Source organism: Saccostrea cucullata, unplaced genomic scaffold, assembly GCF_032062105.1.
Source record: "Saccostrea cucullata isolate Sc308-1 unplaced genomic scaffold, CSIRO_AGI_Scuc_v1 ctg1, whole genome shotgun sequence".
Taxonomy (NCBI): domain Eukaryota; kingdom Metazoa; phylum Mollusca; class Bivalvia; order Ostreida; family Ostreidae; genus Saccostrea; species Saccostrea cuccullata.
In genome coordinates this window covers 913,471-927,500 of record NW_026920581.1, presented here as the reverse complement: position 1 = coordinate 927,500, position 14,030 = coordinate 913,471, and the positions used below count along the sequence as shown (strand labels likewise).

Genomic DNA, 14,030 nt, shown 5'->3' with positions numbered 1-14,030 from the left:
ATTATTTTGCAAGTTCAAAATGATGGCCTTGGGAAGTTAAAAGTAGTTCAATTTAAGCATGTTCAAATACACGGTTTATTTACCTTTTGAACATGAATTTCAGCCGTGGTATCTAAATGTCATCTTAAATTGATAATCTTCAGGCGCGTAGCATCGTTTTTGAAAGTGGGGGGGCCAGCCAGAGAAATTTTTTTTTTTACTTACCTGAAAAAGTTGACAACCAAAAAAAAAAAAAAAAAAAAAAGGAAAAGTTGCCCAAAGTGAAAATCCTATTTCATGGGGAGGGGGGGTTTGAGGTGAACTTTTTCTCAGTGTCAACTCCTTTCAGTACCAATTCTAATACTACATTTTCGGTACACCACTAAAAGTGGGAGGGGGGGGGGCAACCAGGCTTTCAATTAACATTTCCTATAGCATAAGTAAGGTTGCGAAAAAAAGTGGGGGGGGGGGGCCAGCCCCCCCCCCCCTGTTGCTACGCCCCTGATCTTGTAATAATGATTGAAGTTAGAGGATGATGTGAAAAATGAATCATCTTCATGATCTAAGAGAAATTTTGTTTTTCTTTATTCAAAGATGAGCTTTTCTTCTGTGGTTCCATCTTACATGTAATCATTTGTCTGGTGCATACGTTTAAGGTTAGAGATTGATGCACAAAATGGATTGTCTAACAGACAGTTTTGTTTTCTTCTTTTACTTATTTTCAAGTTGAAGGCCATGACAAACATAAAACTGATATGGTAGTATTTGAAAAAAAAATGTCATGCTTAAATAAATGCACTTATGACTTATTATTAATTTTATATAAATATACATATCTTTTTTTTTATAAATCAAGGCCATAGTTCAAGGACATTTGGTCAAGGTGAAAGTGTCCTTTGCTCACCTCATCCTGATTTACTACAGAATAATTTAATTTTAGTTGTAACACGTCATTTGATTGGGTAAAAGATTTTATCCATTTTGTATAACGTAACTTGCATAAGTCACAATGAGTTACGTCAAAAACGTATTACTACGCTTGACGTTACTTTTCAAATATGCTTTATTTGAAGCCTTTTTCTGGCGAAAAAATTGTCTCATTTTCTACACTGAAATTAAATTATAAGCAATGAAGCTGATTTCAACTTATGTTCAATATGTTGTATGATATAACATGACTTGGGACAGTTTACGCTTTTTTATAAACCGCTTTGCAGTTTATAAAGCGTAAACTGCCCCAAGTTATGTTATATCGTATAACAAAAGTTGAAATCAGCTTCATTCCTTAAATAGAGGTCTTTTGAGCTGGTGAGCTTCTGTACCGGACATCACAAAATGGCCGCAGCAGATAGATGGAGAGACGTCATCAACACATTGAGTGAAGTGAAATAATCGATCCAATGTAGCCAAAAGGGACATCATCATCTATTGATTAAATATTGAATGCAGCCAAATGGGACATTGTCAATCTGCGGATGGACCTGAATGTAGTCAAAAGGGACATCCTCAATCTATTGACTGATTGACTGAATCGAATGCCACCAAAAGTTTAACAATTAACTGAATATTAAATCTGAAACAGACTACCAATCTTTCTATATGATTAGCTTAACCTCATCTTAGATCCCTCAACATCATTCAAAACCCAAGCTAATATGTCAAGACTCAAATTTGAAAGATTGATAAAGATTTAAGCGATACATTTTAATACAGTGAAACTTGTCTATCTGGATGTTGTGTATTTCAGAATCTTGTCTTATACAGTGTACGTCTGAATTATTCTAATCTGGTCAATTTTTTTGAAACCAGTCATGTCCTGATTAGACAATTAAGTTTTACTGTAATTGACAAAAGAAATGCACATAATTATTCATTCCTGAATTATTAAGTTTCAGTCAAGATTATCTAAATATTTAATGCCTATGTTTTCAATACTGAACTCTTTGATTCAATAGTAACTTTATATATATAGATATGCCTACACTTTTTCCCTTCTGTATATTTTCATTTTAAACACATATTTAAGGATTCAAAACCCAAGTTTTGAGAGTATGCCAGGACATCAAAATTTGAAACACTAATTTGCATAAAGATGTTATGCTAAAATTACATTTTAATACAGTGAAACTTGTCTATCTGGATGTTGTGTATTTCAGAATCTTGTCTTATATTTCCATTTCATTGTGAAATAAAAGTGTAATCTGGTCAATCTTAAGAATGTAGACTAATCCTTTAAATTACACGAGGACTTCCATGCCAATTTCAATAGTCCTCGCACACTGACGTCAAACACAAAGGCAGCCGCACGAGATTTACATGCATATTTGGCCTCCTTGGCGTCAGACACAGAGACAGATGTGCACGAGGTTTGCATGCGTATGTTCCTTAGCTGCTGACCTCTTGCCTAATTTACATTCAATAATTAACTTTAAATCAACTCCGCTTACTTTCAAAGGGTTATTATATTTTAGAAATGGAAATATTAAAACATAATTTAAATTCTGCAAGGGTAGTAAAATCAGACTTTAAAAAGGTTATGTGCTGATTGAAAAATTAATATCCTCTGATTACAGATGTGTTACCTTATGTAGGTTATAGGGAATTCCTATCAACTGAACCATTGATAATGAGATTTTTTTTATTTCAGAATTTAAGTTCCTTATTATGTTTAAGCAAAGTACAGCCTAAAATATTTGGCAAAATAAAGTTTTTATTTTGTAAATGATATGATGAGCAACTGAGTGAACTTAAAATTTGCTTCTGTTTTTTTTTTTAAATAATATCTTGAGAACAATAAATAAAACCGATGTTGAATAAACAGACACTCTAAAAAAAAAGTTTACTTAAAAAAAGATGATTTCCAGAAAGAAATCATTCTCGCATTTATCTGTTAGAAATAGCAAAGAAATTAAATAATCATAGTTAATGCTAAAAATTTTGGTGGTACATGTTTTCGAGATAAGGATATTGCTATCATGCTATAGTGAACTGTGTATCATCTAAGTCCTGTTCTTTCTGTAGTAACTTTTGAGATAGCCCCTTGTCCTGTGGTTTCGCAATTACCTCTGTTTATCCAACCCTCTATTCAACAGCCATAAACCTAACCTGTTCTACAGTGTTGCACAGCACATTTCATACTGCCTGCAGGGGAATTGTGTAATGCCATTAAATCATGTACAGATGCAGCAATAAAACAATCCCAAAGGTCACAAAAGGTCACACCTTAGATGTTAAAAATACTTTGTAAATTTACTTATTTTATGAATAAGGAAATACTGTTGACTTTGATAGACTGTTTTTGTGTGCTTTTTCAAATTTCAGAGATCTTGTCTAAAAAAAATTCACCTGTCTGTGTAGATTTTAAGCCTACACTGTAAGTTCTGTTATCTAGTAGAAAGCTCTGAACATACTTCAGCCAACCCAATAATGCTTTCAACAGATGCCCAGACAAACAGAAATTCTAAACAATTTGGAATTTCTTCTTTTTATCTCCATGGTAACTTGGAAGAGAGATAGACTTAATGAAGAGATTCTCTGTGGTAAAATTTGGCAACCCTTAAGGTAGCTGAAAGTATGTAGTTAACTGTTAAGAAACATGTGTCTACTGCATCATTTGAATGATGCTTCAAAGGCATAAAACAGAAAATGTAAAGCACATAAACAATTGATATTCTGTTTTAAAAATCAAACAAAATAAATAATACCTGCAATACATAAATTCCTTAGGTTTATAATCTTGAGGAAGAAATACCATTGCTTCTTCTCACAATCACTTGTCAGAAGTTTTTATAACCTTGCTCAAGAAAAATAAGTAAACACATACTTATAAATGCTTAATCCTGTGATAACATCCCATATAATAGTTAAACCAAATGATATAAAAATCCATCCTGTTATATTTATAAGGGGTACATCCAGACGGAATTGATTGCACTATTTGTGCGATATTCCAATGATTGTTAAACATATACCATTGCAATTTCCGACAAAAGCACATCCAACCAGTTGGCACAATGGTAAAAACCTTTGGAAAGCTCAAAGAGACTAATCCTTCACATAACAAAATAGTATCCTCCTCAGAATGTCACATAGTAATCCAGTACAGATAACAGAAACACAACACATAACAAATCAATTTCATAAATTCCCATTTAAACTATGTATTAATTAATCCTCATACATAAAATGCAAAAACAAAAAAAATCTTCTAGTTGCGGTTCTGAAAATGTGAAAAATAACTACCAGCTCGTACAAAATTGAATTAATACATGTACTAGTCTACATGCACACATTATTTCGAGAGAAAAAAAAGTTTACATTAGATAAATACAAAGACAAACAAGACAACAAAAACAACAGAAATGAACAATAGACAACTCTTACCCTTTGCTTCTGCTATATGGTCTACTGTAGCCTGGTCTTTGCTCGACAGTTCTTGTTACGGCACTTCCGGTAGCGGACCCTTCACTGTACTCCGTGGATAAAACATTTCCGTCTATTTTATTTTCAGCACCATGAGCCTTGGAAGCCGACTTAATGTCTCCAAATGCAACAATTGCTGAGGACCCTTCATGCAATTTAACACTCTGAATTTTACCATATCTATAAAAGAAACAGAAAATATCTCAATGCATGATAATTGAGTTGATATAATTGTCCATTCTATCCCAAGTATGGTAGTATCAACCTCGTTTTATTTCTTTGAAAAGAATGAGCATCAATATCAGATTTGTATTGTATCATTTTGTGTTCCCAGCAATATTGTTTTGAGCCACTGGACTCCTTGAAATGTCCAAAATTGAAGTTTTGTCAACAAACAATTTGCTAATAAGTTAAATATAAGCTGCAATATTTGTTTTATGTTATAAATTTAAGCAATGAAATAGCACAGCCACTACTGCAGGAAAGATGAGTCGCTAGAAGAAAACTATCATTTATAATACTGTAAATTTACTTCACCACTAGTGAGTAGTTGACAAGTAATCTGTATCTGGCAAAGTGAATTGTACTTATATTAACATTTCTAGCTGTTTTCTCTGTGAAAACTCTTTGAAAGTTCTTTTGGTTTCTCAACATTAATGTATATTTCTCCTACCACTGTCTGAGTGGGCATGCAAGGACTATGGAAATGAACATGGAATGCCTCATGTATTCAAAATCTACTTAGTTTAAATACATGTATATATATTTTCATTTTCATTTACAAATATATGCAAAGTACCCTGGTATAAGGAACTACTGTCTATATGGTTTCTTTGGTATGTCAAGGACTTAGCAACAGTTGGAAACGTGGGATAATTTATTTATGTAAATCAAGTTTGTCCATTATGCAAATTTAAAAAATTTACTTAGTTTCTAAGAGGAGAAAAATTAACGATTCTTCCATATGTATATTCTTCTTTATGAAACTTTGATTGCCCATTAAAGGCCATTGTCCCCCCCCCCCCCCCCCCGATTCCATGAAGCCTCAAGGGTTACGATCATTTGTCTTGAACAACTAAAATCTACACTATGATGATGCTTCCATGTTATATGTATAAGCATGACTAATCGTGTCTTTGCTGTTCGCGAGAACACACAATGATTTACATTAAACGAATAAGGAAGTCATATCCCAGTCTTGTGTTCTTACTAATCTGTAATTATTATATTTTCTGATCCTTGACTTGAATGTTTTTCTGGACAATAGAGTTTTGAACAGCTAAGCCTTTATGGGTTTTCCCCAAAGCTTAAGAACTGTCTTTTTTCCCCATACTGAATATTTTTATTGTGCCATTTCATCTTTTAACATGAATTCTTTCTCCAATAGACTAAAAACTCGGTGATGTTTAGGCGAAGAGCAGAATTGGCAGCTTTCCAAAACTTATTATACAAAAGCTTGGCAATCTGCCAGGACACATCCAGGCTTTCTCTGATGAAACATGCACTTCTATATCATTTGGAGACGACCCTCTCGTCTGACTAGATCACCTACCTGATAAATTATTCATGTTCTCATATGCCCTGTAGCCATGTTTTTATTTGCAAGAACAATCTTTTATGTTTAGCTGAATATTACACACATACACACACACACTTATGTTGCCTTTATTATATATACAAAACTGTTGTTTTGAATAATAATCATTCAAATTTACTTCCCCCATTGTTATTCACAAGTTTCTTAAAACATCTTCCCATTCGTTCTCCCAAACAATTACATTCTGTCGACTTGAAACTGCGCCTTTCTAATATTGATTTGAGCAGTTCCAACGAATTCATTATAGCTCTATTGATCAAGAGATCACTGTATTACACTAGCAGGCAGGCAATCATTCTGCCTACCAACTACAAGTTTTAATCCACATTTATAGATAAGAATTTTTGTTTTGGATTTTTGCCAGTAATTATAATGGTTACCAGAACAGGTTTTATTACCATTATAGCTGTAAATAGACCAAGGGCATTTATTTGCTCCAATCTACACAAAAGCTGGTGTCATTATCATGTTTATCAAGGGCTGTCTGCTTTCTGTGCTGACTTGGCAATAACAAGTTCATTCCATTTATGCATTAGGGGCTTTTCTTAGTTCATAAATTATGTCTGATGAATAATGCTACATTATGTGAACCTTGTTTCCCCTTAAACTTAGACTATTCTAAAATGACTCATGCTCAGGTGATCAATTGGCCGTCCCAGCTAAGCCCTTACAGCTTTTCTTGGGAATAAAGGATAGAGTTTTTAACCAGCCAACAAGAGAGGAACTGTACCATGTAAAACATTATACAATGGAGAATATTTGAATACTACTGGATTATATTTTCATTTTTCAAACAAGTTTTTTTCTTACAAAGTTTCTAAACCGTCTTTACTAAACACAATAGCCAACAAGTTCAATATATAAATCTACAATGTAGTTTTAAATTACTTTACTTATGGAACCTTATAAATGGAAGTGACGTGTTGCAAAAAAGCCTGTGAATTGGTAGAAGCAACAAGGCCATGTGATAAGATCACTTGAAAGTCAAAGAGAAATGTCTTCTATTGCTGGTCAACCCCTTTGCAGCAAATATTCAATATAATTATATTTGCATGGTACTTAAATATACTAATAAAAATGTGTATTGGGGCAGTTCTATGCAAAATATATTGGTGCTTCATTCTGATGATGATTATCATAAAACATGCATTTGTGACATGTTCTTTGGTACACGTTTTATCCAGACCTGCGCTTATATGAATCCATAATACTTTTTTGTATCAAGCTTAGAATTTTAAAAACCTTTTTCACATTTGGAAGGGGGGGGGGGGTGATCCAAACTAACAAATTTCTTAAATTCCTATTTATTGTTGACTGTTTTTCCACAACCAAGTGCTAAGTGAAGCAAGCAACATTTGATACATAACAAATAATAATCCAAATCCTTCATTTTAATTATCCATTGTATAATAAGCCAAAAGTATTGTCAAAATTAATCTACATTGTCATATGTGGGTGTGTGTTTTAAGTTTCTGCCAAAATCAATTTTTTCTTTTGATATAAAGGAATCAAAAAGGAAACTTGAGGAAACACATCTAGTTCCTTGCTGCAAACTGATTAAAACGGTAAGCTGCAACAGTGTGCCAAACATTTTTCAGTATTAGCCCAGATATGTTTTTTTATCTTGCAATATTTCCTGGAACTCTGCCTCAGACCCTGGTAATCACCATTTCTCTTAAGGAGAATCATGCACATTCAGTCTCTAAGCTGTTAATTGTTTTGATCATCTTTGCCTCACAAATCTGATTTTAACCTTATTGTGCAACAACGCCCAGAGGAATCAGGCACAGGCGTGGAGGAAGAAGGGGGGTAGTAAATAATATGGCTGGGTTGACTGCCCTGATCATACTTGGATCATTAGTCTCCAGTGTTTTCAATAAGAGCCGGCAACCGGCAAAATTAACCGCCTGTACGAGTAATTTTGCCGGCTATGAATTTTCCGTCATAAGAATTTTGCCGGTGTGCTAATACGCGATATCCATAGATTTTATCGCAACTACTTCCATGATCTAGAGTAGCTTCCCTTGAGTGCGCTCTTTTTTCAAGGAAATTTGATTAGATCGATAGTGTCAGGTAATGGCGTCGCGGACAACGAATATTGACTCAGCGAAGTCGTGGAGAAATGTGCTGCTGCTGTAACACATGCGTTTGAGATAACATACATTAAGAGGCATAAAGAATGGTCCCTTCCGAAAAGATTTGTTTGTGTTTTATAATTTTCGATTGAAAATTGATCATGTATCCATTCTCATTCTTACAGAATTTCCGCAAACTGAAAATCTCAAATGTTACGCTGACATAATAATTACGAATAAAAGTCTTAATATTTTAATCGTGACTCAGACATAGAAATTCTTACAGCATTTCCTCAAACCGAAAATGAAAAAAAAATTCTCTTATTCGTCTAAGATCAAGATCTCTTGAAATACAGGAACAGTGTATCATTTTCACATTTGGGAAAGTTTTAATGTACTAGTATTTTGTATTCCATTTTCTTAATTATTTTGTCATGACTATCTGCACAAAATGTCAAAAACGTAAATCAATTTAAAGATTAATTTATGAAAAGTCTCAGATTGCAGAATATTTCAATTTTTGGTGGGTACTGTAAATCACCAAGTGTTTAAAAAATATAAAATTTTCAACCAAATCATATTTTGAGTTTTGAATAAAAGTCCTGACCAATTTATGTGAAAGGGACTAAAGATGTAGAATTTTAAACATAATATTCTACCACAGACAATTGTCTGTACTAGAATTTCACACTTAAGTTGTCTATATATATGTTTTTATAGACACTGAAAGTTTTCAGAAGAAAAAAACCCAGTCTGTCAAATTTAATCTTGTCAAACAAATCTGTAAAAAGGTAAAACAAAAACAAAAAATTCTAAGTGGCTTTTTGGGGTAAAATTTGATAATTGATTGTGACAAGAATGTGAAAAAATATTACTTTTGTAATGGCCTGAGAGGTAAGAAAAATGAGTCAAAAATGCTGATTTTCGTTTTCGGCCGGGGGGCTTCGCCCCCCCCCCCCCTGGGCCCCCTACCAGGGCTCTGCCCTGGACCCGGGACTGGGACTGGTTTCCTGCTATTCCATCTATTTTTCCTTCTATTCAAAATCTTATTGAAAACACTGGTCTCTGGTACAAACACAACTGTACAAGTCTCTCAGTAAACACATTGGATTCCAGCAACATTTCCCAAAACATTTTCTAGCTAGTTGCTCCCAACTTCCTTCACAAACTGCTCAGCATTAGAAAGCAGGAAATGAAAAGGTTTTTTTTTTTTTCCAGATAAGACCCTTCACCTGCATATGGTTTTTATGACTCTCATCCTATTTCGATTTCAAGAAAATACTTTGAACACAGTAATTTTTTAAGCTGAGACAGGCTACTGACAGATAAGCTGATGTTGAAGGGATTTCAACCTTTTTTAGTAACAAATGTCAAGCTTTTGGTTGTTCTCCTATGCATCTGATCCCATCTCTGAAATTTCCAGGGGTCAGTATTTTAAGCCCTCTTTAGTGTTCAAAGATTTGAATTACCTGCAAGTTTTTCTGAGATCAATCACTTTTCATTATCTTCAACTTTTTCATTAAAACCTCATGTCCAAAATGTGCATTAATGATAAGAATGGAATCTTTAGCTAAGATCAACAACTTCATCTAAATCCTTAATTCCAGCTCTTTGTTATATGTCTAGTTTCATATGTATATAAGCAGACCTGTTTTTGTGTGGTTAACTTAATTCAATTGTGGAGATTGGTATCAATATTCTGAATAAGCATGTTTTGCAACATTTCCAAGATGGTGTTTTGGCCGATTCTAAATGATGGTTACTTTACAACTGAGGAATAAAAGATTACGAGAACTGAAAATAAATTTTTCTTCTCAGTTCATGCTTTGATGAATGTTGATTGTTTGTCTTGATAAATATATTTCTTCCTGTGATGTTCAGTTACTTTCAATGCTTTCTTCCCCATTTGTTTTTTTTTTTGTTTTTTTTTTTTTTTTAATGCTTTATTTTTGAAAATGTTTATACTTACAAAAGAAAACAAAATACACACCCTCACACACCACATGCGTTTTTTTTTTTTTTGGGGGGGGGAGCAAACTTTTGAGCTGGCCATTTTTACACATAGAATTTTTTTCTTTTTGTTTATCCCCCCCATTTTTGCAACAAGATTTAGGAGTCTGGAGCAAGAGACATCAACTATATATGCAGGTATTTGAGTAATGCCTAATAGAGAACTTGAATCATTGAATCATCAAAATCTGAAACTACCCACTGAAAAATATATAATTGGAAAATGGAAGGGAGTCAGTGTAATGGAGTGGCATTTAGGGAAGAAAGAAGGGTGGGAAAAAATTGGTATTGAAAAAAGATGAACTCCTAATAATGCAAGAAAGTGGAGAACAAGGTAGAATTTAATGAATCATTTTTTAGGTTCAGTGATGAAATAGATGGGATTGAGAAATGAGAAGTACATAGGTTGAGATCAGTTGCCCAACTGGGTTATGTGAATTTGTTTGGGATATAATTAATATTCAAAATGGGATACAAATTTAAAGTGCAAAAATCAAAACAAAAAAGTAAAAAAGATTTACTTTGCTGTTCTGTATCACTATACTGCTCAAGGCAGAATATGCAAAACTTCTTGTTGGTCAGTCTCAAAAATTGTTTTAGAAGAGTGCTTGGCTAAATTGATGCATTTTATGTACATTTAGGCTGATTTAACCAAAAAAAAAAAATCCCAAATGTAATTTTTTTTCCACATTAAAAAAAATGGTTCTACCAACTTTGGGACAAAAATTTGGCTGGAAAGATGTAATGACAGAGCGATTGTAAGTTTCGATACAACTATACTTGTCTACCATTAGTTTATTTCATAAGAAATTGAACATTTTGAAGGATACCATCAATAGCAATTAATTTAATGTCAGTTGCTGATCAAATAATAATGACTTACCCTCTAGAGCAAAAGGTCATTAATTTACAATGTCCCTTAGAGTCATATCATACAATCTTATGCCAATACTTATTGATATTATATCAAACTTTCAATAAACTGATTTGGTGTCTTTCTCTAGTAATTTTAGCTCAAAAAAACATCACTAGTGGAAAATACATGGATGCATTTTCTCTCTCTCTCTCTCTTTTTTTTTTTTTTTGGGGGGGGGGGGGGGGTATTTTATCAATTCAATGGTCACATTTTTTTTTTGGCTTTGTTTCTTTGAAAATTTGAAATTGGCAAACCACTGATGCATTCTCACAAAGCATTTACAAGCCATAGCGAGTAAAAGAAATACCTCTACACTAGTCTTTCCATCATATTCATCAAGGCCTAGCAGTACTGCAGTAGTCACATCCCACTTTCATTTCATTATCGTTTTTAGAAAACTTTAGATACATTTTAAGCTTTCAAAGTTGGCAATAATTGAAGATGTTGGAATTGTAATTTTATTGTATGTAATACTATGTATCTCTTTTTTTTTAATGTACAGTTGAAGAATTGAAGAAGGATTTTTACGTTGTTTTTATGTTTATCAATAACTTAGCATTGCTTTATTTAGAAGTTTCATTTACACAAAATTTTCACTGGAACTGGTTGGCCATTTCCTACATGGATATCAAACTTTTCATATGTGTGTGAAAAACAGCAAGAGTCTTAGAGTGTCATTCTCCCCAATTTTCAATGCACCTCACCTCATCATTATGTAGTGATGGAACGATTGTCGCCGACAATCGATTGTCGGTCGTTAGAAGCTCTCCGATGCTACTAATCGATTATAAAATGAAAATTGCCGACATCGCTAACAAAAAATAAAATTGTCATACTTTAATTTTATTACCAAATCCAAGAGCAAAGAGCATAAAAGCAGTGATGAACTGAAAACATGTAAGGATTCACATCTTTTACCACCATGATTAAATATGGGGTTAGACTAATACCAGGAAATGCTAATATTGCAAGGTTTTACTATACAAAGGAAAACATAATTAGTTTAGTCAATCTTTAAACGTAATTATTATCATAAATACAAGTCTAACTTCTGGATAATAACTTTTAAGACTTGCAATTTTATTATTTTAACTAATTAAAACTAATTTTAAGAAAAATATACATGTATTAAATGAAAGGTGGGACTAATATCAGTAAAAATACCCATTGCATGGATTTTATAAAAAAAAAATAAAATAAATTCCCATTCTGTTTCAATAGTCTTATACAGTCCTATATTGTTTAAAGTAAACAAAATATTATTTTCCACTTTTTATAGAAATTTCAATTAACATTTTTGAATATTTTATGTAAGTAAATGTTTTTTTTGTAAAAGTCTGACAGAAATCTGGATAAGTTTCCACTTTTCTATATTAATTTGTGAAAGTTCAAAATTTCAATAATCGATTATTAATCGATTATGCCCAGCCGATTATTACCGATTCAATGCACCCCATCACTATCATTATGTGAACAAGATATCTCCAAAAAATATAGTTCTTGATTTTATCATTTTCCTTTTTCGAAAAGGGGGGGTATTCCGATTCTCTAAATTTTACAAATATACAAGAATGTGATTTTTGTTTTCAGTAACAGACAATTTTGACAAAGCTGTTTGTAGGGACTGTATGCATTTTATTAACATTTACAATCAAACATGTATTTGATCAATGCATAAGACTGTATGTGGTCAAAAATGAAAAAGATGATCTGAAAAATGATAAAGGCACATGGTCTTTAAAAATAAAACTAGTTTTTTTTATAGTAATTTTACAGGAAAGACCAATGCATTCATTCTTATCAAGCAAAAAATGGAAGATATTTTGTTGTTTAACAGGTTAATTTCCACAGGAATGTCCAAATTCAACACCTTTGATTTATATGCAAACTTGCTTATCACAGCATTTAATCTAAAATTATTTATATTTTCAGAAAGAAATACAAGGAAATTGATTTTATTGCCTTTCAAGATCATTCAAACTTAAATTTAATGACCTCCCAAAGTCTGAAGTGCAAATGCTCTGAAGGAAAGGAATCAAGTAGACATGTAGAGTCAGTGTTTAACCATTCAAGAAATAAAAGCTTTGTCATTTTCTTTTAATATGCAGAGTAGGCCTACTTCAGTATAGTTTCCCCATCAGTATTAGTTTCAAATCGACCATTAATTTCCCCAGACACACAATGATGGATTATTTATATATTGTACATGGAATGATGGATACATAATTTATGGTGGTGTATGATATTAAAGTCAAGATTCATATATTTTACTGAAGAAAATCCATCATATTACAATATACTTTAAACTTTACGGTATAACAATGGAGAAATCGTTGTTGAATGTGACACGTATAAACCAAGCGCAAATTTCGTTCCCCGTGGCCGTGGTTTGAATTTGTATACGCTCCCTTAAGATACCAGCTTTTCCGCCTTCATTTTCTTTATCAGTTGCCAATGAACATATTTCCTTGTAATTATATATTATGAACCGCTGTCCTGACTCAAAACGTTCTAAAACTTTCTCTACCTCTAACCCACGAACGAGAACAATGAATAGACTCTGAAATCCAATGTAATCCTCGCTGCGAAAATGGCTGACCTGAATTTCTGGTCAAAGTGTTGTGCCCATACTCACCGCTTAAAATGCTCTGCTACTGCATCTTCTGTGGTTTTCTCGGGTAAATTCCCAACAAGAAGGTACCTTGTTTCTCGTACCATTTCTTGCTATGCTACATAACGTTTGATTTTATGCATTAATACACAAAATACAACACAATTCCAGTCATAGCAAATACAGTTGCTATATCCTCTACACAATGTAGTAAAAATTCATGGCCTACCCTGACGTCACTGTGCACACGTGACCTTCGACCCCCATGCAGTCACATGGTATCCCATATATTATTGATCAGGGACTATCTCAAAGTATTAATTTTAATATTAAAATATCCACATTTTGTGTTAATTAGTTAATTTTCACTTTAATCTATTGGACAAGATGTAACGTATTATGATGTACTGCTTTTAACCA

The 14,030-nt window shown here is 32.9% G+C and overlaps 1 protein-coding gene across 2 annotated transcripts in view; it reads right to left on the bottom strand.

Moving 5' to 3' along the window:
• LOC134252183 (msx2-interacting protein-like) overlaps nt 1-13,844 on the bottom strand; it is a 42,445-nt gene extending 28,601 nt beyond the window's left edge. The window contains exons 1-2 of one of the 2 annotated variants that reach the window (XM_062734621.1): nt 13,635-13,844; nt 4,363-4,581 (exon numbers count right to left, since the gene is read on the bottom strand). In XM_062734621.1, the coding sequence (XP_062590605.1) occupies nt 4,363-4,581; nt 13,635-13,717 (302 nt within the window). In that variant the 5' untranslated portion in view covers nt 13,718-13,844. Of the gene's footprint in view, nt 1-3,683; nt 3,829-4,362; nt 4,582-13,634 lie in introns of those variants that run through there. The other variant, XM_062734626.1, reaches the window with a different exon arrangement.
• Nucleotides 13,845-14,030: the final 186 nt, after the last annotated feature.